Genomic DNA, 26,147 nt, shown 5'->3' with positions numbered 1-26,147 from the left:
TCTTTGGAGACAGAGCAAGTTCTCATTGGGTCCCCACCAAACTGAACTGAAAGTCTAGCCAGGAGATCACTGCTGAGTGTCGGTGTCAAGCGTATATTTCCATCACATGAACACACTGTGTTGGGCAGGAGCGGGTAGAAGAGGGAAGGAGAGAAGGAGAGAGGATGGGTGTCCTGAGTGGATTTTGAGGCCCCTCAGTGTACCAAGCATGCTTTGGGCCACTGAGTGGACCAGCATGCTTGTGGGAGTGGCTAGTGTTCTGAAATACCCCAGCAAAGAAAATGAATTACGTGAGAATGAAGAGGTGCTTCTGGCAGGTTCAGTTTTTATCCCAGACAGAGTGTTGGAGATCAGGTATGGAGACACCACGCCAAAGAGAGGAGAGGTTTAGTCGAGGTGCCAAAGATGGATCAGTCATTTGTATTGGGACTAAGCTGCTTTGTGATTCAAAATAATGTCAGTACAATAGAGGTAGACTGAACCCTGAGCTGGGCACTGGGGGCCATGACAAGGAAAGGTATGGCCCTTGCTCTTTGACTGGCTGACGGACTGGTAGGTGGTGAGATGGGCTGGAACTTGTGGGTGGGAGGAATAGGAAAAAAGATAAGGCAAAAGATACTTTGTCTTTTTTTTTTTAAGGACTGCACCTGTGGCATATGGAGGTTCCCAGGCTAGGGATCCAATCAGAGCCATAGCTGCCGGCCTACACCACAGCCACAGCCACACCAGATCTGAGCCCCATCTGCGACCTACACCACAGCTCACGGCAACGCTGGATCCTTAACCTACCGAGCGAGACCAGGGATAGAACCTTCGTCCTCATGGATACTAGTCAGATTTGTTTCCGCTGAGCCATGAGGGGAACTCCGAGGGAAAAGATACTATGAATGAATCCGATGATTCTCATGCAGGTGGAGGCATATAGGAGGACACACATTTGAGGCTTCAAACCACCAGCCTCAAGCAGGAACGTGCAAATGGGTTCTCCTTGAGAAGACTTGTCCGTGCTGTGCTTAAATCTAAGCGGGAACTTGTACAGAAGGCTGTCTGTCCCCAGAGACACTCCTGCTCCTTCTTGTCTCTAATCTGTGTGATTCTTTTCTTTCTACCTGGAATGACCCCTCTGTCCCATGCCCTGGGTCTGACACATGGCGACCTAGTGCTCAGGACCTGCTCCAGGCTCCCTCCTCCGTGAAGGTTCCCCCAGAGCATCTCTGGGCTTTGCTGTGTCACCTGCTCCCTGTCTTTCACTCCGCTGGGCTCTGCACCCCTTCAGGGTGGGGACCTTCTCTTTGCTACACATCTCAACCTCTACCTGCACTCCTGGCAGGTGCAGAAGCTCACACATCCCCACTCCTACCTCTGCTACTTGGCCTGAGACTGCAGAGCTCCAGGGCTGGATTTGGGGGTAGAACTCCAAGCCCCACGGTGGCCACGCCATCATGAAACTGCTGACCTGCTGCACTGTTCCCAAGTCTCCCAGGGCTGTTTGGTGGGGGGGTGGGGGGTGGTGACAGAGCTCTCTTAGGCCAACCATTGAGGGGACAGAGTGGACCCACTGAGTCTGTCTCTCATTGTGCTGTCACCGAGCCATCACCTTGATTTTAGAGCAACCTCAACTCCATAGCAGCTGGTTATCACTGTGCCCTATTCTCTAGTCTCAGGACGCAGGACGCAGCTCTCAAAGAGCTACTGAGGGCGAAATAGCATCATGGGTAAGGACTGAGCCAAGTGTACGGTCATGTCTTCACTCCATAATTTTTTTTTTTTTTTTTTTTTGGTCTTTTAGGGCCACACCCATGGCATATGGAGGTTCCCGCACTAGGGGTCAAATTGGAGCTGTAGCTGCTGGCCTACACCACAGCCACAGCAACACCAGATCCTTCACCCCTGAGCTAGGCCAGGGATCGAACCCACAACCTCAGGGATACTAGTCGGGTTCATTACCGCTGAGCCATGACGGGAACTCCCTCTCCCGGAATCTTGAGTGGTAGGCAGCAGGGTTTGAGATGGAGACGGCCGTGTGCCCTGGATGAACGCCCCGTGAGACTTGGCAAGAGCCTGGGGCAGAGAGGCGGTCCCTGCATCCTTGGCAGGTGGCCGATAACGATGGAGAACGTGCTGTGCCTCTTGTTCCCTCGCAGAGTGCTGAGCAGATCGCCGCGCTGTGCAGGAGTTTCCACGACACCCAGCCCAACGGCATGGAAGGACCAAGCGAGGGTCAGGACCCACCCCCGAGGCCGCTGGCTCGCCACCTCTCGGATGCAGATCGCCTCCGAAAAGTCATCCAGGAGCTCATGGACACGGAGAAGTCCTATGTGAAGGTAACAGGAGATGCCCCCACAGTTCCCGCTGCCCTCCTGTAGCGGCCAGTCGGGTGTTGACAGGGCCCCCGGCTCCTGTCTGCCTGGGGACCCTGCCACTCATCCTGAGGGAGACGCCTGCTCCGCCAGGTGGTGAATTGCTGCCGGGAAGGGTGAGAGGGCGGGAGGTGAGAGGCTTGGGAAAATTAGGTTCCCGCTTTGTTTTGTTACCAAGGTAGCTTTCACTATGGAAACAGATGTTCTAGCTTGTCATTTGCCGTCTGTGCGAAGGGAGCCTGGGCTGGTGTAGTGAAGGGGGATGGAGGTCACTGTCGGGGAGGAACAGCAAGTTCACAAGCGGCTGCTGGTTCGGGCCCCGGAGCTCAGGCCATTATCATTCAGGATGGAGCCCCACGACCAGGGCGCTGGCCGTCACATGGGCCGTCCCCAGCCACCACACGCAGTGGCAGCTGAGCCTTTCGGTACCTGGGGAGTGCATTTCTTTATCTCAGAAGCCTTAGTCAGTAGTTTGAGAGACATTTTTTTTTTTTTTTTTTTTGGTCTTTTTGCTATTTCTTTGGGCCGCTCCCGCGGCATATGGAGGTTCCCAGGCTAGGGGTCGAATCGGAGCTTAGCCACCGGCCTACGCCAGAGCCACAGCAACGTGAGATCCGAGCTGCGTCTGCAACCTACACCACAGCTCACGGCAATGCCGGATCGTTAACCCACTGAGCAAGGGCAGGGATCGAACCCGCGACCTCATGGTTCCTAGTCGGATTTGTTAACCACTGCGCCATGGCGGGAACTCCTGAGAGACATTTTCTAAACAATGCACCGGGCACTTGGGAAGACAGAGTTCTTTGGCTTTAAGTACGTGCTGACGCTTTGGAACTATTTTACACTGACTTCGTTGGCCAGTTGCTGGAAGCAGCGTGGCATAGTGTGGTAGGCTGAGGATCCAGGGCTGGCTTGGCCTCCACCTGCTGGTGTGGCCTTGGGTGGTCCCTTTTGAGTCCTTTATCCGGGGTCTGAGACAGATGTGTTCTTACGCCAGCTCTAACATGCCAGGTCAGTGAGTGAAGCCTTGGTACACGTGCACACACACACACCCCTCTCCTTTCCCCACAAGACACATCTGAGTTTCCCCTTTTACTAACATCCCTGTGGTTTCATCTGGACTTTGCCAAAACCCTCGTTCACAGGTGGCTCGGGAGAACACCAAAGCCCCTTCTCTTGGTCCCCTAGGGGAGGAAGGAAGGCTGTGGCGGTGACAGCTTCCTTTCCTTTCCTACTCTGTCTTGCCCTGCACCAAATGTGCAGAGATAAGGAAATATCCAGGCGGTTGAGACCAGATTTCCAAACCATCCTGGGGCCACTGTGCCCTCTCCCAGCAGCGCTGTGCGCTGCGGTGTTTGAGGCTTCACCTCCTGACAGCCCGATGGTGATCGTGGAGTTTTCACCCGCAGCGTCATGGGCGTAGTTGAGAGCAGAATCCAAGTCCCTTTTTGTTGTTGTTGTTTATACGGTACCAGCAGATCATGCTGTCTGGAGGGTCGCTGCGCTGGGACCCTGGTCGGGACTGGTGTGGATGCTGTGGGCCAGGGAGGTGAAAAGTGGGGCCCTCCCGTCTCTGCGAGCAACCTGTGCTTCGTCTCCTTTGCCGGTGTTGCAGCTCTGGCCCTGAGGCTCTGAGCGGCCAGTCTTGGTGTCACTGGTCCTGGGCGCCAGTGGCCGGCACCTTGTGCCCCTGCCTCGCACAGAATAACCAGCCCTAATGCCTAGTGTGGTTCACACACACACGTCACTTCTACTTTTTTTTCTCTTTGTTGCTGACTTTTTTTTTTTTTTTTTTTTTTTTTTAATTTTAGGGCTGCACCTGCAGCATATGGGAGTTCCCTGGTTATGTGCTGAATTGGAGGTGCAGACGCCACAGGTCACAGCAATGCTAGATCCATAGCCCACTGAGCGAGGCCAGGGATTGAACCCGCGGAGCCACGATGGAGCTCTGGGATGTTGCTGATATTTAACGTGGACTTTTACATGTCCTTTAACTTGGGTCTCCAGATGCGACGTGGAGTTTTCAACATGTGGGATACAATTCAGTAACTTCTCACCCCTCCTCTGCAGCAGCCGCTGTGGAGCAGAGAGGGAGGGGAGGCCAGGGCGGATTTCTTGTCAAACACTCGGCGTCACGGGCCTATCCGCTTGCTTTCAGAACCTGCACCACGAGGTTCTGGAGGCTTCTGGCTCTTCAAAGCTCTCCAGGGCTGGGTTTCTCTGTTACAACATGAGGGTGAAGTAATCAGATACTTCTGCTATTTTGGGACTCAGAATTCTTCAGAATAAATGAAATAAGGAAAAGAAATCATTTCTGTCATCAAATTATATCCTGATCTTGGCTTCAGGATCAAAACAAAAACAAAAAACTTCAAGGAATTTTATAAACACAGTCAAGCCCCCCCACTCAGTACTGTTGGAGCCCCGTTGGCTAGAGACTCAGATGTGGCCTAAATCGTAAACATTATGACTGCTCATCTTTGGGCATTTTTTTTTCTGGCATTTGAGTATGGGAGTTTGCAGTCCTGCTCATGCGTCAGCCCCAAAGCTGAAGTGGCTCAGCTGTCCTTGCTGGAGCTGTCACCATGCTCCTTGAGGCAGAGGAGGAAGCCAACTCGGCCAGCAGATGGGGCCACAGCTGGCGAGGACCTGGCCAGGGCTCACTTCTCTGCAGGGGAACGAGTGCTCCTGCCACAGGGGCCCAAAGAAAGATCCCGGTTCTGCCAGTCAGACATTTAAATATGCAGAGCAGGTGATGGAGCTGTAAAGGAAAATGCGGGCCCAGCTACTGAACAGATTGTGCTGTGCACCCCTTTGAAATAGGTGAGCAAGAAGCACCACTTTAAGGGTCAAGAATTCAACAAGGCATCAACTTCATCATTCCAAGTGGGAGTCTGGAGCTGCTGGAAATGCTCGGGTATGTTGGAGACTTAAGGGTTAAAGACGCTCCCCTTTTGTCTTGCAGGATCTGAGCTGCCTCTTTGATTTATACTTGGAGCCACTTCAAAGTGAGACCTTCCTTACCCAAGACGAGGTAAACAGCCATCCTCCTCACCTGCTGACCCATAGCCTGGTCTCTGTTTGCCCTTCGGAGAACAGACCTAGATTTCATCTCCTGCTTCCAAAAGGACATTCAAGACTTAAGGATCTTCAGAGAGACTCCGTTGTCTCTCTGGCCTTGGAGACCTTTGGCCTCCTCCAAAGCCGTTGATGTGCCAAGATATATATATATATATATATATATATATATATATATATATACACACTGTCTTTTTAGGGCCACACCTGCAGTATATGGAAGTTCCCAGGCCAGGGGTCCAATCAGAGCTGCAGCTGCCAGCCTACACCACAGCCACAGCAATGGCAGGTCCAAGCTGCATCTGCGACCTACACTACAGCTCACAGCTACCCCAGATCCTTAACCCACTGAGCAAGGCCAGGGATCGAACCTGCATCCTCATGGATACTAGTCAGATTCATTTCTGCGGAGCCACGATAGGAACTCTGGCGAGAGTTGCAAACACAGGGGAGGGTCGTGTTCTTTCTCTATTAGAAGATACGCCCCAAATTACTTTTCAGTGCATGAGTTTTTAATGCAAAATCACAGGAATGAGTTCTTTTCTGCTGACTTCCATCTCCCCCCAACCCCTACTCTGAGTTCTGAACACTTGACCCCTAATAAAAAATTATCATAGAATTACAGGGCCTGGAGCTGTGAGACTCTCTGTGTGGCAGCTGCATCCCAGAAGGAACATGCCGTCGTCTTTGCAGGATTTACCTCTGTCTCCTTCTTGGTGAATGACTCGTGATTTATCTGTGCATCTGAGAGGGAGAGAGAGGCATCCACGTCTCCGTCACTAACAGCCTCTTTTCAAATCCTCGTCTTCACCTAGATGGAGTCGCTTTTTGGAAGTTTGCCAGAGATGCTTGAATTTCAAAAGGTGTTTCTGGAGACTCTAGAGGACGGAATTTCCGCGTCATCTGACTTCAACATACTTGAAACCCCCTCGCAGTTTCGGGTGAGTCTCGCAGACATGGGTTTAAAGCAAGATCGGGTGGGTCCAGTGCAGAGTTCTCTTCGAAGGAATGTGATCCCTTGACTGTTTAAAAGATGACTTCAGTGCTTCCACTGCCTGATTTTCTCTGGCGGACTCTAAAAGGAGGCTCTGTGTCCTTGAGTACATGCTCTGGGGATCAGACGTCTGGGCGGCACAGCTTTTAGGGAGTCTGCCTGCTGCGGACCGTGTCCACGCTCCAAACTCAGCTCCACCAGAGGATCTGTAGGGCGACTGCATCTACCGCGTCTGATGTGGTGTCGCCACGGTCACATGACCCTGAGATGAAAGCCTAGGCGTTCACCTGTTCTGGGAGAGCTTCTAAATGTAGCAGTTTGCATCTACCAACCCCAGACTCCCCGTCTATCCCACTCCCCCCACCCTGGCAACCACAAGCCTGCTCTCCAGGTCTGTGCTGTTTCTGGTTGGTAGATAGGGCTCTTTTGCGGAGCTCTGTCTCCAGTGTGGAAACAGGTGACTGGCTGGAGGTCCCTCCGGGGAAGGAAAGGCAGAAGGGAGTAAAAAGGGGCTAAGGGAATGCGCAGCGAGTAATCATTCATAACTTATTAATTAATTATTCATTCTTTATTAAATGCTTATTAATTAGCCTCTCAGATTATTTGTATCCCACTGTGTCAGATACATTTTTTTAAATAAAATTTTCTTTCTTGTTCTTGATTGCACACTCTGTCATTAGTCTCTGCTGCCAGAATTTTTTTCTTTTTTCTTTTTTGGCCACCCTGCAGCATATGGAGTTCCCAGCCAGGGAGCAGATCCAAGCTGCAGTTGTGACCTAAGCCAAAGCTGTGGCAACACGGGATCCTTAACCCACTGTGCTGGGCTGGGGATCGAACCTGCGTTCCAGCACTCCCAAGACACCACCAATTCTGTTGTGCCACAGTGGAAACTTTAAAAAAATTTTTTTAATTATAATATAGCTAATTTACAGTGTTGTATCAATTTCTCCTGTACAGCATAGTGATCCTGTCAGACACACACACATTCTTTTTTCATACTGTCTTCCATCATGTTCTACCCCAAGAGATCGGATATGGTTCCCTGTGCTGTAAGGTAGAGCCTCATTGCTTATCCATTCTAAATGTAATAGTTTGCAGGTACCAACCCCAAACTCCCCATCTAGCCCACTTCTTCCCTCTCCCCCTCTGGCAACCACAGGTCTGCTCTCCATGTCCGTGATGTTTCTGTTTTTCATTTGTGCCCTATTTTATTTTATTTGTCTTTTTGCCATTTCTGGGGCCACTCCCGCGGCATATGGAGGTTCCCAGGCTAGGGGTTGAATCGAGCTGTAGCCACTGGCCTACGCCAGAGCCACGTCTGCGACCTACACCACAGTTCACGGCAACACCAGATCCTTAACCCACTGAGCTAGGCCAGGGATCAAACCCGCAACCTCCTGGTTCCTAGTTGGATTCGTTAACCACTGAGCCACAACAGGAACTCCTGTGCCCTATTTTAGATTCCACATATAAGGGATATCATATGGTACTTATCTTTCTCTTTCCAACATACTTCACTCAGTATGAGAATCTCTAGTTGCGTCCATGTTGCCACAAATGGCATTATTTTGTCCTTTTTTATGGCTGAGTAGTTTTCCATGGCTGTATGTACCATATCTTCTTAACCCACTCACCTGCTGATGGACATTGAGGTGGTTTCCATGTCTTTTCTGCTGCCAGAAACTTTTCAGTCAACCTGAAGATCTGCTAGCAGGACGCAGGGCTCTTCTGCATTTCTTGGGCAAATGAGGCTGCCCTGGGCTTTCTGTGGGTGGCTTCCTTGAGGCACTAGTGCTCTGGAATCTCAGAGACAAAGGCCACGGAGGCACCAAAGCAGCCAGATGTTATGCCTGAGCCAGCAGACGTTGATGAAACCACGTCCGATGTAACTTTTCCCCTTTTCCTTCTAGAAACTACTGTTTTCCCTTGGAGGCTCTTTCCTTTATTATGCGGACCACTTTAAGCTGTACAGCGGCTTCTGCGCTAATCATATTAAAGTGCAGAAGGTTCTAGAGCGGGGTAAGTTGCTCAGACCTTTTATAGCTATGCTTGTGCCATTCTAATTGTTAACGAAGAGTACATTTGTATTCAGTATGTACGGATACGTGTAATTTAAAACAACGGACTACGCTCCGTTGTTGGCCTTGAAATTGACAGACAGTAAAGGGGAAGTTTGTTTTTATCAGTTTTCTGATAACAGTGAATGTGTGTGTCTGAGGGCAGAAAAGTTGCTTTGCCACGTGTCAACGTTGCTGTTAAATCACATCTGGGTCCTTTTTTCACTGAATTCCCTGCTCTAAAACTTTTAACCAACCATATAAGCCCCTGGAGGGAGCAGAAGGCAGTGAAGGCCATTTTCTTTCTTTCTTTCTTGTTTTCTTTCTTTCTTCTTAAACCCGAGGACCCATTGCAAAAAACAAAAAACCACCACCAAACTCACAAAAAGTGTGTTAAGTAAAATGAAAAGCCTCTTTGGTGAGACTGGTGTTTCTCACAGCCCGCATCCTGGCCTGGAACTATCTTCTGTCCTCCACATTTTTATCGGCTTTAACTGAAGACTTTAACTTCTTTGACGTCCGAGGTAACTGGGTGACCACCCTGCGTCGCTCCTCCCCCACCTCGTGTCAACAGCCCCTGTTACCCTGGGCAGCTAGAGAGGTGCCCGGGCCTTCACTGCTGGCTTGCAGTGGGTCAGCCTGGGGGCAGCCGGCCAGGACATTGACCCCCTTGGGCTTTCAGTGACGGGCCAGCGGGTCAGCCCAGGCTGGGAAGTATAGTCAGAGATTTGCCAGTGGCAATGACCCTTTTCAGGAGTAGAAGTATCGGGGGGAGTTTCTGTGCCACTGTCATCATCACTGTGTCATCAACCCGATGTTCAAGTTATTCTTGTTGTACCTATTGATGAAAATAATCATTAAGCAGTCTCTAATAGAAGAGTTTTATTTGAGCCAAACTGAGAACTGTCGCCCGGAAGACAGCCTGTCCAGCAGCTCTGAGGAACTGCTCTGGAGAAGCACGGTTTTCAGCACAGTTTTAAGTCTTGTCAGAACAAAGGACGCAAACAAGTCAGGGATACGATCCGCAGGGTTTCAAAGAACCAGATTAGCACGTACACAGCCAGTCGGTATGGCTTTGGCACCTGGGAAGGGAGTCTTATCATCAAAGGAAGACACGCATTGGCACCCCAGGAAGGCAGGCATTTAACCTTCGTTTTTAATACAGACATTCTTTTCTTTTTTCTGGCGTGCTGCAGCATGTGGAAATGCCCAGGCCAGGGGTCAAATTGGAGCTACAGGAGTTCCTGTTGTGGCTTAGCAGGTTATGAACCTGACTAGTATCCATGAGGATGCGGGTTCGATGCCTGGCCTCGCTCAGTGGGTTAAGCACCCAGTGTTGCTGTGAGCTGTGGGGTACATTGCACATGTGGCTTGGATCCTGTGTGGCTGTGGCTGTGGCGTGTAGGCTGGCAGCTGCAGCTCTGATTTGATCCCTAGCCTGGAAACTCCTAATGCTGCAGATTCAGCCCCAAAAAGCCAAAAAAAAAAAAAGTGCTGCAGCTGGGGCCTGTGGCACAGCCACACTGGATCCTAGCCACATCTGTGATCTATACTTGCAGCAATGCCAGATCCTTAACCCACTGAGCGAGGCCAGGGATTGAACCTATATCCTCACAGGGACAATGCCAGGTCCTTTAGTGCGCTGAGCCACCACAGGAACTCCGAATGCTGACATTCTTTGCTTCTGGTTAGTGGGCCCTTTTCTTTCATAATTAAAGCCGATGCACAATGCGCGTTTGCTTGGCCATAGCAGGATATTTTCGTAAGCATGAAATTCAGGTCAACCCATGTGTAGGTCAGAATGACGTCCTCATACCTCAGCATGTGAACATTTCTTTCATCACACCCTGAACCAGGAAGGCTTAACTGGGGTTGCTGTCACCACGGGCTTCTTTCAGTCGCCACACACCTTTTAGCATGAGATTAGAATTCTCAATTTTGCCCCTCAGAGGATGTTTTTCTCTCCCATTCTTTGCAATTGCTATTTCTGGTGGCAGAGATGAGAGGAGGTCTTTAGGCTCAAGGGCGTGAGCAGCAGTCACTCGTCGGCCCAGAGAACATCAAACACACACGGGTCCCCAGGAGTCACTCCGTGCGAGTCCTACAGTGGAAGGCGTCTTATAAAAATACGTGTTGTCCTTTTTAGTTCATCTTGCTGTCTCTGGGAAAGGTTCCCAGGCTACCTGCATTCTCTGGTGTCCTTGGAAATTGGATCTGAGCCCCCTGAAGCTTGAACTGTTACAATATCAAGCGTTTCCAGGATAAAAAGATAACTTCCGGGCGACTTGAATGCCGCCTCTGGAGTTCAGGCTGGCCTCGTGCAGTTGGCTCCCACTGTGATGTGCTGCCTCCCTGGAGCCCAGTGACTCAGGGCTCTCTTCCTCAACAGCGCAAGTGTTTGAGGCAGCTCCTGTATTGGAACTTTATTTATTTTTGTCTTTTTAGGGCCGCACCTGCGGCATATGGAGGTTCCCAGGCTAGGGGTCGAATCGGAGCTGTAGCCACCAGCCTACACCATAGCCACAGCAACAAGGGATCTGAGTCCCTTCTGTGACCTACACCGCAGCTCACGGCAACGCCAGATCTGTGACCCACTGATCAAGGCCAGGGATCAAACCCATGGCCTCATGGATACTAGTTGGGTTCGTTAACCACTGAGCCATGACAGGAACTCCTATATTGGAACTTTAAAAAAAAAAGAATGGATATATATATGTGTGTGTGTGTGTGTGTGTGTGTGACTGGGTCACTTTGCTGTATGGTAGAAAACTGACAAAACACTGTAAATCAGCTGTAATGGAAAAAATAAAAATCATTTAAAAATATTTTATTGATGTATAGTTGATTTACAATGTTGTGTTAATTTCTGTTGCACAGCAAAGTGAGTCAGTCATACTCACATATACATTCTTTTTGAGCATTTTCCATTGCGGTTTATCCCAGGGTATTAAATACAGTTCCCTGTACTAGACAGTAGGACCCTGTTGTTTATCTCTTCTTTATGTGAGAGTTTGCACCTGCTGACGCCAAACCCCCCGTCCATCCCTCCCTCCCCCCGTATTGGAACTGCTTTAGTTGGTTGAAAGTACAGTAATGAAAAGCATACAAATGGCTTGCTCACCTCCTCTTCGCCACCAAAGAGGAAGAAGGGTCATCCACCATCCAGTTTGTCTGGTGGTCACACAAAATGGTACTGCATCTCATACGAGTTGTCTCTTGCCCTTGTACAAAACCCCCAGTAAAGGCCGTCATCCAGACTGGCTGAATTCCTATAGCTGGTCAACCAGTGTCAGCAGGTGCAGTCGACAACCAACAGCTGGTGTATCCACTGGCTCTCTCGAAACTAAAGGCACTTGGGGGGCGTTCCCGTCGCAGCTCAGCGGGCTACGAACCCAACGAGTATCCATGAGGATGCAGGTTCAATTCCTGGCCTCACTCAGTGGGTTAAGGATCCCACGTGGCTGTGGCTGTGGTGTAGGCCGGCAGCTGCAGCTCCAATCTGATCCCTAGCCTGAGAACTTCCATTATGTCACAAATGCGGCCCTAAAAAGCAAAAAAAAAAAAAAAAAAAGAAAAGAAAATGCACTTAGGTTCACATGTGTACCTTTGTGATACCCAATGGAGAAATGGTTTTCGCTGTCACGAGGGGTCTGAATCTGGTACTGCTCAGAACTGTGGAGATGGAGGCTACAGTGCTTATTATCTTTAAAGGAAAAAAAGAGAAAGATCTTGTTCTACAGAAGTCTTTAATTGTGTAGAATAAGTAATGACCTGTGCTAGGTCAGTGGAAGAAAATACTGGTTCATTTTGCTCTATGAATCTTTTGGGGAGGGGTTTGGGGTAGGGTCTGGATAACACCGTTTTGTGGCTTTATGAACGGTCTGAGACTCACTTTTCCGGCACCTATAACAACCTCTCTCATGGGTCTGCATGTGCATGTGCCTTGCAAGTCAGCCTCCTGGCATTCCTGCCGTGGTGCGATGACATTGGCAGTGCTGTGGGAGCACTGAGTTGCAAGTTCAGTCCCCAGCCTGGCACAGTGGGTTAAGTGTCTGATGTTGCTGCAGCTGCAGCATAGGTCACAGCTGTGGCTTGGATCTTATCCCTGGCCTGGGAACTCCCTATGCCTCGGGGCAGCCAGAAAAGGAAAAGGCTCCTGCCCTTTGCACCATGTTCCTGTTGGGCATGTGGATGGAGCTCTCCCGGCAGTTCCACAAGCCCCCATTCGCTCTGGTTCATCCCAGAGCTGTGATGCTGCGGCACTTGATCCACAGGCATGCTGGGCTTTTCTCAAAGGATGACTCAAGGGGGCCTGTAGACGTGGATTGTCTGTAACTCCATTAATGCCTAAGTGAAGTAGAATCTAACTCATCCTGCCATGTTCTTCTAAGGGTCTTTTAATCCCTCTGCTTGTAGCGAAAACAGATAAAGCCTTCAAAGCCTTTCTGGATGCCCGGAATCCCACCAAGCAGCACTCGTCCACGCTGGAGTCCTACCTCATCAAGCCAGTTCAGAGGGTGCTCAAGTACCCCCTACTGCTCCGGGAACTGGTGTCCCTGACAGACCACGAGAGCGAGGAGCACTATCACCTGACAGGTACAAAGGGGGCTCGGGTCCTGGTGTGACCGCGCCAGCCCCAGCCTGCGGATCCCCTCCCCCTGTGGAGTGCCGCATTCTGCCACATTGCTCAGTGCTGGGATGGTTAATCTGAGATCTAATTTTAGTATGCGAAGAGAGCTAGATATTGTGGCCATCCCTTTAAACGGGCAAAATAATTTGGCAAAAATTCTCTCGTTGAAGAGCCGCTGGAGGGATGATTCCATTCTTATTTCTAAGAGAAGGCAGTTTAAGCTCCATGAGTTGAAATAAACTTCGTTGGGTCGCACCTGTTTAACAAACAGAGCTGCCAGGGTCAGGCCTGTTTTCTCACAATTTAGTGCAGCCTTGTGAGCACTGCTGATGGAATACGTTGGGTGGGGCGCCACCTTGTGGACATCTCGGAGCAGAGCCTGGCCCTGAAACCAAACTCCCAATGACAGGTTAAGCCCCACTGAGCTGTCTTCTTTTGCAACCTCAGAAGTTATTGGCCTCAGATACACATTGGCCAAATACACACAGCCCCTAAGTTTCACAGTAAATAGAGTATCTCTTAAAGAGATGCTGTTTGGATTGGAGAGAAAGAGGGATTTGTTCTCCAAGTGTCAAAACTAGGAGGTCTAGGTACACTACATATAATAAAGCATGTGGAGAGAGAAACACACTTTTTGATAAATATTCATATCACTGAATAGCAAACACCAAGAAGAGTGAAAATTAAACTTGCTCCTTTTCTGTGACAAGCAAACTTGTGTATAAGTAATAAGGACAATTTTTTTTTTTTTTTTTTTTTTTGTCTTTTTAGGGCCACACCCATGGCTTATGGAGGTTCCCAGGCTAGGGGTGGAATTGAAGCTGCAGCTGCTGGTCTACACCACAGCCACAGCAACTCGGGATCCAAGCCATGTCTGCAACCTACAGCACAGCTCACAGCAACACCGGATCCTTAATCCACTAAGCAAGGCCAGGGATCGAGCCTGCGTCCTCATGTGGATACTAGTCAGTTTTGTTACCGCTGAGCCACAATGGGAACTCCAGGACAAATTTTTTTGTATAACAGTTAAAGTCTGTAAAGAAATGATCCAAATTATAATTTTCATCCAAATAAATACTGTGTGAATAGTTCACTTTGCATTAATATGATCTTTAAAAGGGGTCTGTTAAAAAAAATTCTCCAGACTGAATTAAAATACTAAATCAGAAGAACAAAGTATGAAAACTAGCAAATTTGGAGGTGACTTGAAAAAAATCACTTGCTTTTTGACTTTGACAAAATCACTTTGTTCCTCACATGCCTGTTAAAAATTACAAATAAAGACCATGCATGAATGCAAGCAATTGCTCTGGCTGTCAGGCATTTGCAGAGGTATTTGTAAGTTCTTATTTAAAAAACTGTTGCTGCTCACCATTCCAGTAAGTGGTCCAGGAGGAGAGGCAATACTTAAGAGCAGGTATCTGTGACCAGTTGGCCTTGGGTCTGAATTCTGGGTCCACCCCTTATGTCTGTCTTCAGAAGCCTGGTAGAACACACAGGCCCTCTGCATCTGAGTTTTCTCATTGTCAACTGGGATTGATAACAGGCCCATTAAATGAGATGTTTCACATAAACCACCTAATAGAACACACAGATAGTGCTCAGTAAGTGTGACCTGTTATTAGTAGTGATACTTTTTACTTGTCTCATTTCAAAGAGCATTCAAGGTGGAAGATAATTCTTCTGCTCTTCATTATAATAACTAAGTTACCGTGGGCTCTTTGATCCTTGCCTGAATGATGTTGCTGTTAGTAAGAACGGGTCTCGAATTCTGGCCTGAATCTTGAGCTTTTTCATTATTGCTGTGGGGTAGGATTTCAAATAAAAATTATAAAATAAATATGATTGCATATTTTGCAGAAGCACTAAAGGCAATGGAAAAAGTTGCAAGCCACATCAATGAGATGCAGAAGATATACGAGGATTACGGGACGGTGTTTGACCAGCTAGTAGCAGAGCAGAGCGGAACGGAGAAGGAGGTCAGTAGGACTTCTGGATCCCGAGAGGCCTAATGCCTGTGGTCACTGGGTCTGTGAACTGCCACATCAGGCCCCCTGTTAGGGCTTTCTGCAGAAGTTCCCTGAAACTTTCTTTTCTTTTCTTTTAATGATTTTAATTTTTTTTCATTATACCTGGTTTACAGTGTTCTGTCAGTTTCTGCTGTACAGCAAAGTAACCCGGTCTCTCATTATCCTCTGTCATGTTCCATCACAAATGACTAGATAGAGTTCCCTGTGCTATACAGCAGGATCTCACTGCTTATCCACTCCAAATGCAATAGTTTGCAACTATTAGCCCCAGAATCCCAGTCCATCCCACTGATTTTGTTTGTTTTTTTTTTTTTTTTTTTTTGCCATGCCTGTGGCATGTCGAAGTTCCTGGGCCAGAGACCGAACCCTTGCCACAGCAGTGATGCAAACCACAGCAGTGACAATACCGGATCCTTAACCCACTGAGCCACCAGGGAACTCCTCTTTTGGATCTTAGTGCTTATAATAAGCCACACAATTTAAGTGTAAGTGTAACATAAAATTGATTACATGGGTTTAAAAACATGACCTTATGTCCAGTTAACGTTGTACAAAAAAAGAAACATCACTGAGCTCGTATCCCTCCCGCTTCCATCTTTCCTGTGAGGCGTGAGGTTAAGGCAGATCTGGAAGCTAGACCATGTATGGAGAGCGTGGGCTGCCGGATTGAATGGATAAGGCAGTGGGAGCCAGCATGTTGGAAGAATTCAGGGCTTTCCTTTTTTATTTGGGTCTTTTCTAACCTTAAATATTGGTGGCTATCTCCTTACTTATAAAAGTAGTTTAAGTGGAATTTGACAGTTTCTCTCTTTATCTTTTCTGGCTGGATTACTAAATTTGGAATCTTAAGCTTTAACAAGTCTATGTATAAGAAGCATTATCATTTAAGTAGTAGAAGGCAGAACAGAAAAGAGCTGGAGTTTTTTTTTTTTTAATTCAGTTTCAATGTTGAGACTTCTATTAGCAGGCCTCGTGTGGTTTAGAGATTTGAGGTGCTAAATGTCCTAATTCCTGGGGGAAGTGCGAACAAAGGCATCGGGGCGGGGGGTGCCCCTTGACACTGAGGTGGAATGACCACCATGCCACAGGTCATGAGGCAGGTCTCACCCACATACAGGGTGTGCACTGGAGCAAAATGCCTTTTTATTTTTACAGCTGAACCTGTGGCATATGGAAGTTCCCAGGCTAGGGGTCGAAGTGGAGCTGCAGCTGCCAGCCTACACCATAGCCATGGCAACCCAGATCTGAGCCACATCTGTGACCTATACCGCACGCCGGATCCTTAATCCACTTAGCGAGGCCAGGGATCGAACCTGCATCCTCAGGGACACTATGTTGGGTCCTTAATCCGCTGAGCCACAAGAGGAACTCCATTTTATGCTTTTCAAACAGTTTAATGCTTAACTCATATTTTCAAAACTGCCATTAAGGGCCACGTTTACAGAGACTGTAGAGTTTTTTTGTCTTTTTGCCATTTCTTGGGCCGCTCCCGTGGCATATGGAGGTTCCCAGGCTAGGGGTGGAATCGGAGCTGTAGCCGTCGGCCTACACCACAGCCACAGCAATGCCGGATCCTTAACCCACTGAGCGAGGCCAAGGATTGAACCCGCAACCTCATGGTTCCTAGTCGGATTCGTTAACCACTGAGCCACGACGGGAACTCCAGGGACTGTAAAAATTGAACAGACACTGCCTGCATTTGAGCAGTGACCATGTACAGGTGATCATCCCTCATATGCAACAGCACCCCCTCTCCTGCCGCCCCCCACCCCGCCTACACCTAACATGTACACCAATATCCATGTTTCCGTGTCTCCTTGATCCGTTCTTACCATTTAGGTCACAGAACTTTCAATGGGGGAACTTCTGATGCACTCGACCGTCTCCTGGTTGAATCCATTTCTGTCTCTAGGAAAAGCCAGAAAGGACCTTGAGCTCACAGTATTTGGTTAGTATTCCACTCAGAAGAACTTCCTACCTACTCATCACAAGGAAGAGTTATTTTTTCTGAGATATTGTATCTGTGTGATATGACGGATGCTCGTTAAACCCGGTGTGGTCATCATTTCCTGGTGTGTGTAAATCAAGTCCTAATGATACACACCTTGAACTTGACATGTGGCAACTGTATAAATTCTATCACAGTCATACTGGAAGAAAAAAAAAAATCCAGAATGTAAACTTAAAAGAGCCTGGCAAGAATGAAGACCCTACTAACCCCACCGGCCCAGTTAATGCCTGATTTCCAGAAAGACTTAGAATCGTGGCTCCAGTGGCTTTGACTTAACACAGCCAACCTCAACTCTTTAGTGCTCTCACAGGGACACTCTTTATCTTTTCCCTCTGCTGCTTGGCTTAGTGGATCCCGCCAAGTGTTACAGGCACAGATCTCCTGAGGCTATTTTGAAACCTGCTATCTTAGTAGCTTGCTGCATTTTGAAATGTCTTAATTCTCACCAAGAGCGAGGCTAGACTGTATTCTGGGTGAGATGAACACCATGGCCTCAGCTTTCAATAAAACAGGAATTCAGAAAACAAAATGCCAGGATCTCCTTCAGATGATAGCTTTAAACAGGCAGGTACTTGTGCTGTGTAATTCAAATAGGAATGGAAGGAAGTACCAATTACTCCCTCACGTGTTAGCCGCGTGGGACCTTGGAGCTTAAGTTGGAGGAGCTTGTTGTCTTCAAGCAGTCAGTTGTAGTTCAGCCTTGGGCGAATTGGTACGAAATAATGACTTTTCTTTCTTTTCTTTAGTTTTTAAGAGAGCTGTCATCTTGGTTTATAAAGAAAACTGCAAGCTGAAAAAGAAATTGGTAAGACATGAATTACTTGTAATGAAAGCTATCCTTTCATGACTGTATCTTCCTGTTGTTGAACTGGGGAGCCTGCTGAGTGCCAAGGCCTTCCTGACTGATGCTGCTTATTCCTGGGTCACCAACCCAATCAGACACTCAAGGTATTTCTTATTCTCCCCACCAAAGATGTCTGCTTTAAAAGAAGATGTCCATAAATACCCATGCTGGGGCCCACACAGAAAACCAGCTTTTCTATCCCTAAAAATGGCCCATGTTTGTTCCATACGTGTAAGAGTCTGTGTAACTTGGGTTTCTTTTTTGAGGTAACATGAAGTCATGGAAGGGCTGCTTGTCCATCTTGCTTAAAAATCTAGAGCTTTCTGCACCCAAACTGCACCTCCACCCTGTCCCCAGCCAGGCTGTGAGGATCCCTGACAGCGGGAGCACACCTGACCTGAGTCCCTTCTGCACCCCGAGCCCCACACAGCAGCGGGTTCCTGTGTGCACTGCGCGCCCCCCCACCCCCACCCCGGCCCCAGGAGCGAGCTGTCCTAATGCTGTTCTTGACGGCTTTCACCTTCCAGCCCTCCAATTCCCGGCCTGCACACAGCTCCGCTGACCTGGACCCGTTTAAATTTCGTTGGTTGATCCCCATATCTGCGCTTCAAGTCAGACTGGGGAACACAGCAGGTAATTTTTGTATGTTGTACAAATGCCAGAAAGAAACATTTAAAGAGACTTTTTAAAACGGTGGAATGAAAAAGTAGGCAAGAACCCAAGAACAGTTCTCAGAATTTTATTTTATAGGCAAGGAAAGTGAGGACAAGCAAGATTACTGTGTTAGCTCCTCACAGATTTGGAGAAAAGATATGCCAGTGAATGGCTTTTCTTTGCCAAATACCTCTTTTCATTGTTTCCTTATTTTCACTGTCAAGTTTTCAACCGTCTTCTTTCCAATATCCTAGATACCGTAACACACGTCCAAAAATTAAAATTTTTACCAATTTTGATATATCAGAAAACTCCTTAAGATTCAAGAGGATTGTAGGTGACATAAAAAAACAGAAAACTCTTCCACTGTGGAACATGTTCAAAAAGGCTTGCAGAATAACCACGTTCTGGTGACAGAGCTTCTGGCGATGGAAAGGACGACAGGCCAAGGCACGCGGTGCCGTTCTGGCTGTCTGGTCAGTTTCTGTCCGAGGTGCTTATGTTTCTGAGGCCATGAATGAATTTGGGGCCGGTCTCTTTTACCTCCAGCGCCTGAGTACATCCTACGGTTCCTTCCAAGGAATGGGCTGTAAAAGGAGACCATTCCTCCTCTTTCCCAGAGAGGTGGCATCCAGGGGTAGGGCGAAAGCACTGGGATGGTTGCAGACCTTCAGGAAACAGCCAAAGTGATGGGAATGTCTAGCTTTCTGTAACTATCTGCAAAAGCCATACAAAGATTGAGCCACACAAGCAAACGAGGAGACTTGGGATGGGCAATATTTGATTTCTTAAAAAGGTAGTAGAGTTCCTGTTGTGGCTTAGTGGGTTAAGAATCTGACTAGTATCCATGAGGTCACGGGTTCGACCCCTGGCCTCACTCAGTGCATTAAGGATCTGGCAATGCTGAAAGCGAGTGCAGCATAGGTCACAGATGCAGCTCAGATTGGAGTGGCTGTGACCTGCGGCTGCAGCTCTGATTCAACCCCTAGCCTGGGAACTTTCATATGTTGCAGGTGCAGCCAAGAAAAAGAAAGAGAAAAAAAAAAAAAAAAAAAAAGGGCAGTAGATTGTGAGTTTTAAACTTCGCAAGTGTTCTTGCCCTCTTGACCACAGCATCTTTGGCCAAGGTGCAGGCCCTTGTTTCTTTCTACACAGGGACGGAAAATAATTCCTTGTGGGAGCTGATCCACACGAAGTCGGAAGTAGAAGGACGGCCAGAAACCATCTTTCAGTTGTGCTGCAGGTATTACTGGCTTCCAAAAACTAAAGCCCAGAGGAATGTGACAGGATTACTTCTTTTAAAAGAAGGGTTTATTTTTAGTGCCCTCCTATAATTTGACGATGTCACGAGCACACCCACCCTCCCCAGGCTGCCAAAGGCAGCTCTGGTAGAACACACTGATTGGAAATCCAGCTGTCGGTGCGTGAAGACGTTCAAGAGCGATCTTCTAAGCGAGGGGAGAGAGGCACCCAGAGGCTGGGTGACTTGCTGCCAGTCGTCCTGAGCGCAGCAGTGCGCCCAGGACGCGAGGAACGGCAGCAGGGTGAGATAGTGGACGTGACCCTTGTTTTCCCTCTCCCCACCAGTGACAACGAAAGCAAAACCAACATTGTCAAAGTGATTCGATCTATTCTGCGGGAAAACTTCAGGCGTCACATAAAGTGTGAATTGCCTCTGGAGAAAGCATGTAAGGACCGCCTCGTACCCCTGAAGAACCGCGTTCCTGTCTCAGCCAAATTAGGTGAGAACTCTGCTGGCCTTGGGTTTATTCAGGAACATGTGCCACACCTCCCTGCAAGGGTACATGCTCTCCTAACAGAGCAGCAAGCCATCACTTTGTGAACTCTGTAAGCTCTACACCACACACCCAACACACAGGGTGGTGGTGATTTAATTTCCTTTTAAGAAACCTAAAAATGTGCTTCTTGCTCCCAGGCCTTTTATAAAATAGAACCACCCCCAACCCCCATTCCTTCATTTCCCACCGTCTGACAGCCGGCACTACCGCCTTCTCTCTCTCACTGAGATGCCCAGGAGTCAAGGGACCTGGTTCTGCTCACTGCTGTGTCCTCGGCTCAGTGCAGGGCTTCTGGACGGTCCATACTTAGTGGATTAAGGTCAAGAAACCTAATATACTCATTCTTAATAAGTCCACAGGCGAACACTCCAATCATGCTGTTCTTCCTGTTTTAAAAATCTCAGCTTAAGTGTTTAGAACCTTCTTTCTGTGTTAAGCTGTTCTATGAATCTCTTTCATCTCAGTTTTACTCTTACAAAAATGTATCTCTTTCGGTCACAGTTTGACCTCTTCAAATTTACTATGTATTTTCCATTTTTTTCTCTACTTGCAAAGTAACCTACAGCCATCAAAAATACGCAATTGTTGTCTGCAGAAACACATCTGAGCTCCCCCATCCCTTCAACCCAAGAGAAAGGAATTAAACACACAATTGAATATTCATATTAAATCTCAAAGTTGGCTAGAAATTCCAGCAGAGACAGCTCTCATGAGAGAAAGAGCATCTTTCTACTTTTAATTGGGCAGCAAGGGAAATAAACAGGTGAGAAGGTAGGCAGAGAAATATGGTGTAATCTTAGTTCTCAAACTACAAAGTACTTTAATGGAAAAAAAAAAAAAACCCTAACTTTTAAATTTACCCACTAGCAAAAAAAAAAAAAAAAAAAAAAAAAAAATCCTAGCCCTTGTTGTATAGTTCACTGTTCTAAATAATTAACTCTGGTCATCTAAAAATGCCAAATTCAGCCTTCCTGTCGTGGCTCAGCAGTCAGAGAACCCAACTAGCATCCATGAGGACACAGGTTGGATCCCTGGCCTCACTCAGTGGGTTAAGGATCTGGTGTTGCCGTGAGCTGTGGTGTAGGTTGCAGACGCGGCGTGGATCCCACATTGCTATGGCTCTGGCGTAGGCCAGCAGCTACAGCTCAGATTGGACCCCTAGCCTGGGAATCTCCATATGTTGCGGGTGCAGCCCCAAAAAGACAGAAAAATTTAAAAATTAAAAAAAAAATCCAATTCCCCAACTTAAAATTTCAAATAAACATAAGTAAAAAATGTCCCTATTTTCGGTATCTCCCTTTTCTTCCCCCAGTCCTAGGATAGTTGGTAATTGAAGGGAGGTGGTAAAATTTTAAGATGTTAAATCTGGGAATTCACGTTGTGGCTCAGAAGGTTACAAACCCGACTAGTATCCATGAGGATGCAGGTTCGATCCCTGGCCTCGCTCAGTGGGTTAAGGATCTGCCATTGCCGTGAGCTGTGGTGTAGGCCGGCAGCTGCAGCTCTGATCTGACCCCTAGCCTTGGAACTCCCATATGCCCTGGGTGCAGCCACCACTGCCCCCGCCCCCAAAAAGATGTTAAATCTGATAACCTCCAATGAGAAAATGACACACGATGGAATCGGTTCCTCTATCCTAAGGAGAAACATGCTTTTCTCATTGCAGCTTCATCCAGGTCCTTAAGAGTGCTCAAGAATTCTTCCAGCAGCGAGTGGCCCGGAGAGCCGGGCAAGAGCAGCTCGCTGGACTCGGATGAGGGCAGCCTGAGCAGCGGCACCCAGAGCAGTGGTTGCCCCCCGACCGGGAGCCCACACGATGCCCAGAGACAGCCCCACGCCGGCCTGGCGGACCTCTCTGACAGCCTCATCAAGGAGAGCGACATCCTGAGCGACGACGAGGACGACTACCATCAGGCTCGGAGGCAGGGCAGCCCCACCAAAGACATCGAGCTTCAGTTCCAGAGACTGAGGATCTCCGAGGACCCCGACGCCCATCCGGCCGAGCAGCAGCCCAGCAAGGACAGCCCGCAGCCCAAGCTGGTCCGGGGGCACTTCTGCGCCATCAAGCGGAAAGCCAACAGCACCAAGAGGGACAGGGGAACTCTGCTGAAGGCGCAGACTCGTCACCAGTCCCTGGACAGTCAACCTGAAAGTGCCAACCTTGACTTCAGCTCTGTCCTCGAGCGAGAATTCAGCGTCCAGAGCTTAACATCGGTGGTCAACGAGGAGTGTTTTTACGAGACAGAGAGCCACGGCAAGTCCTAGTACAGTTCCAATCCAGAGATGGCGCCACTTTTAAACTGGTGGTGAAATGGAAATTGCAGAAAAACTGTTCATGATTGGGTTCTGTGCAGTATACATTTTCCCCCAAGTAGCTGTAAAGATTTAAGTTATTTTAATTTATTGTGGATCAGAAAACTAGATTAAACTGATCAGAATTTGTAAATGACTTACTTTACTTTATATCCCTTTTGAGCAGGTATCAAAATGACTTCGAATCCTAAACATCAAACTGAATTCTAATTAATTTATGTGGAAAAAGGTAGGAGGTTGTGATCAATAGCTTTTAAAAGCTCTCTCTTTTTTTTTCCAATTCTCTGGGCATTTTCTTTGAGCTGTTAGATTTCGCTTTATTTAAAGCGTATTTAAATTATTCTAATGTGGGTTAGGGGTTACCCTGTGCAGATATTTCATTTTTGTAAGGTTGTAACAGATGCTGTTTATACTAAACATGTCATATCTATGCAGTATGTATATTAAAAGAAAGCTTGTACTGTATCTCATTTGATGACGTTTATTCTCTTCACCAAGCCGTACAAGGGAAAGAGGTCGCAGCGCAGCGGGTGAGCACCCAGAGCAGCTCACCACTGCACGTGGGCCCCGGCAGGCTGCTGGGGCCTCGGGCAGCAGCTGCAGTCTAACTCTCCCCATCATCTCTCTCTCTCTTTTCTGACGTGTGCCTGAGTTCTTCTCTGAAGTTGTAAGCAAAGAGGTGTGGGTCTTCATCACACATTTTCCGGTACACGTCACAGAGGCTCTGGAAATGAGAGACCGAGAGCTGGGTGGGTCGAAGAGTAGGGTCCACGTCTGCCGACTCTAACAGTTTCCCAGTGCGTTCCATGCGCTGAGCTTCAGGGAATAACATTCTGAAAGGAAGAGAAAACAAAACAAAACAATTTCACTTAAATTCTGAAACAGACGAAGCTTCCCTCTACCTCCTTTGAAAACAACCCGGTTCTGACAAATGACCCCTTTAGGAGTGGAAGCGGCACCTCTGCAGGGTCCTGCGGGCTGCACGCCAATGGGGGAGGACTTTGGCTACACCGCCAGGCAGTGGGCATGAGCAAACCTCGGAAGGCAGAGCTGGTCTGACCTGCAGAAAATCAGTACGTGTATCTCTAAGGTAAATTTATCACATGCTCAGTTTCATTCTTAAGTTTGATGTGCCTCACATTTTAAAATAGTTTTTTTTTTTAGGACCATAACCAAGACACATGGAAGTTCCCAGACTAGTGGTCGAATTGGAGCTGCAGTTGCCCGGCCTACACTACAGCCACAGCCACGCCAGATCTGAGGTGTCTGCGACATACACCACAGCTCACAGCAACACCAGATGCTTAACCCACTGAGCAAGGCCAGGGATGGAACCTGTGTCCTCATGGATACTACTCAGGTTTGTTACCAATGAGCCACAATGGGAACTCTCAAAAGTTGCTATTTCCATGTGACTTATCAGTTTTGATTCTCTGATCTGAACTTAACCAGCCTTTGGAACTCTTCATCCCAAAAGAATGACCTTTTTTTTTTTTTGTAAAATCAGAAAATAGTTCACATGAAAATAGTTATTTGCCTCTTTAAGATATTGAAGCATCTTTAAAATTGATTCAAAATATAAATTCTGGATTTAACTAAATCAGATCACTGATTTAAAATGAGTAGTGATGAAATATTGCAAAGCTACACCTGGATTTTATTTTCTCTCCAGCCTCTGAGAGCTTGGAAGCTGTCATGGCAAGTGGAGACTGAGTTTTCCTTAGAGGCTGAGGGTCCTTCTCAGCAAGGAACTGCACATCCCATCTTTTTCGGGTGAGTTGTCTATGACCTGAGCTCAGTTTCATGGCCAGCAGAGGTCTGATCACAGTTTCTAACTAGGATCTGGGACTGATTTGTGGTGTGACTGAAGAATGCCAAAAGGTCCAAGCAGGTCACAATATTTAGTCCATATGTGCACAGGAGACTGCGTCTGTGACATGGGGCCTATCACTTAGTTGGGGGGCTGTCTTGGGAACACCAAGGGCCAACCCTAAGCTCAGGCCAATTCCAGGATTTCCACAAGTCAGATGTCCTTTCTATGATTCCCTCCCACTGCCCAGGACTCAGGGCTGTCCTGTACAACCGTATGGGGCACCCCTGGGTGAAATCTAGCTTGTGTTCTACTAGGCAAGGAGTGCATCCAGGTGGGGGTGCCACAGCACACCTGAGCCGTGCCTCCAGGTAACTAGGACCGAGATGGCTGGTGACATCCCTGTCACCAACTAGAGAGGGAGTAACTCTCTGGTGAAGTGTGAACACTCGTCTAACCAGAGCCAGCATTTGGCAAGTTGAGGCTTCCTCTGGTCATTCCAAATCCTCAGGAACACGCATTATGGATTCTGGTGGTTTCCAGGTCACGGCTGTCTAGCTGTGCCTAAAGGAATTTCATGGGCTAAAGGGGACCCTTCTCAAAACGAGATTGAGAGGTAAAATGGAGCTCTTTTAAGAAAATGAGAAATGTATGCCTCTAAAGCTGAACCCATTTAAACAGCTAAAACTGACTGTATTAATAAGAACACTTTCCTGCCTTCTTGAACAGCCTATAGTTGGGCCTGGTCACACATTTTCTTGGCTGTCACTGGATATAAAATGTCTCTGTAGTGATTCCAGGGCCTATCAGGCACGCAGACCCTAAATGGTCCTGTCTGGGTTTCTCACTGGGCAGGTGCGCAGAACTCAGGAGCCCTCCATCAAGTAAAGCACAAGTGCTCAGTGGACACTTGGCAACGTCGTCTTGGCCACTCCGAAGTTATATTTCCTTCCCAGTTCTCAGTGTGTCCTCCAAATCAAGAGAGCAAGCAATGTGATGGAAAGAAAGCATTTTAAAAACCCATGCAGTGTGAAGGAAGGAAATGTACATCTGGTCTTCGTCCCAGGTTGCTGACACAGAGCTTTTAAGATCTTTGGAATTTCTTGAATGAGAGGGTAATGGGAACATCTTTTTTTTTTTTTCCCTCTAATTGAAGTACAGTTGATTTACAATGTGTTAATTTTTGCTGTACAGCAGGGGGATTCAGATATATCTACACACACACAAACTCTTTTTTAAAATGCTCTTTTCTGGAGTTCCCATCATGGCGCAGTGGTTAACAAATCTGACTAGGAACCATGAGGTTTCGGGTTCGTTTCCTGGCCTTGCTCAGTGGGTTAAGGATCCGGCGTTGCCATGAGCTGTGGTGTAGGTTGCAGACGTGCCTCGGATCCCACATGGCTGTGGCTGTGGCTGTGGCGTAGGCCGGCGGCTACAGCTCTGATTAGATACCTAGCCTGGGAACCTCCATATGCTGTGGGTGTGGCCCAAAAAAGACAAAAAAAAAAAAAAAAATTCTTTTCCATTATGGTTTTACCACAGGACCCTGAACCTAGTCCTCTGTGCT

General features: G+C 47.9%; 2 protein-coding genes and 1 long non-coding RNA gene across 21 annotated transcripts in view; 1 reads left to right on the top strand and 2 right to left on the bottom strand.

Moving 5' to 3' along the window:
• Positions 1 to 23,235, top strand: part of TIAM2 (TIAM Rac1 associated GEF 2) — a 239,401-nt gene extending 216,166 nt beyond the window's left edge. For all 14 annotated transcript variants that reach the window (XM_085023251.1, XM_085023187.1, XM_085023201.1 and 11 more), the window contains 12 exons: positions 2,145 to 2,324; positions 5,326 to 5,394; positions 6,254 to 6,379; positions 8,343 to 8,451; positions 12,906 to 13,085; positions 14,980 to 15,098; positions 16,989 to 17,097; positions 17,907 to 17,965; positions 18,532 to 18,637; positions 19,814 to 19,901; positions 20,246 to 20,400; positions 22,124 to 23,235. In XM_085023251.1, coding sequence (XP_084879377.1) covers positions 2,145 to 2,324; positions 5,326 to 5,394; positions 6,254 to 6,379; positions 8,343 to 8,451; positions 12,906 to 13,085; positions 14,980 to 15,098; positions 16,989 to 17,097; positions 17,907 to 17,965; positions 18,532 to 18,637; positions 19,814 to 19,901; positions 20,246 to 20,400; positions 22,124 to 22,722 — 1,899 coding nt within the window. In that variant the 3' untranslated portion in view covers positions 22,723 to 23,235. The remainder of the gene's footprint in view (positions 1 to 2,144; positions 2,325 to 5,325; positions 5,395 to 6,253; positions 6,380 to 8,342; positions 8,452 to 12,905; positions 13,086 to 14,979; positions 15,099 to 16,988; positions 17,098 to 17,906; positions 17,966 to 18,531; positions 18,638 to 19,813; positions 19,902 to 20,245; positions 20,401 to 22,123) is intronic.
• LOC146405925 (uncharacterized) lies at positions 16,523 to 17,950 on the bottom strand. The gene is made up of 2 exons (XR_014844316.1): positions 17,771 to 17,950; positions 16,523 to 17,057 (listed from the first exon to the last, which is right to left on the bottom strand). It is a non-coding gene; the product is annotated as an uncharacterized LOC146405925 (long non-coding RNA).
• Positions 23,236 to 26,147, bottom strand: part of TFB1M (transcription factor B1, mitochondrial) — an 82,912-nt gene continuing 80,000 nt past the window's right edge. For 5 of the 6 annotated variants that reach the window (XR_014836794.1, XR_014836811.1, XR_014836815.1 and 2 more), the window contains one exon: positions 23,236 to 23,603. Coding sequence is in view for 3 of the 6 variants with exons in the window: in XM_021083526.2 (XP_020939185.1) it covers positions 23,375 to 23,603 (229 nt within the window). In the remaining 3 variants the exon portion in view is untranslated. 6 annotated transcript variants of the gene reach the window in all.

This window comes from Sus scrofa, chromosome 1 (assembly GCF_054392235.1).
Source record: "Sus scrofa isolate SSC_HxYL_T2T_F1_AM1 chromosome 1, Sscrofa_HxYL_maternal_Yorkshire_Landrace_v2.0, whole genome shotgun sequence".
NCBI classification, from domain to species: Eukaryota; Metazoa; Chordata; class Mammalia; order Artiodactyla; family Suidae; genus Sus; species Sus scrofa.
The sequence above is the reverse complement of the archived record's forward strand: the minus strand, read 5'-3'. Positions and strand labels throughout refer to the sequence as shown.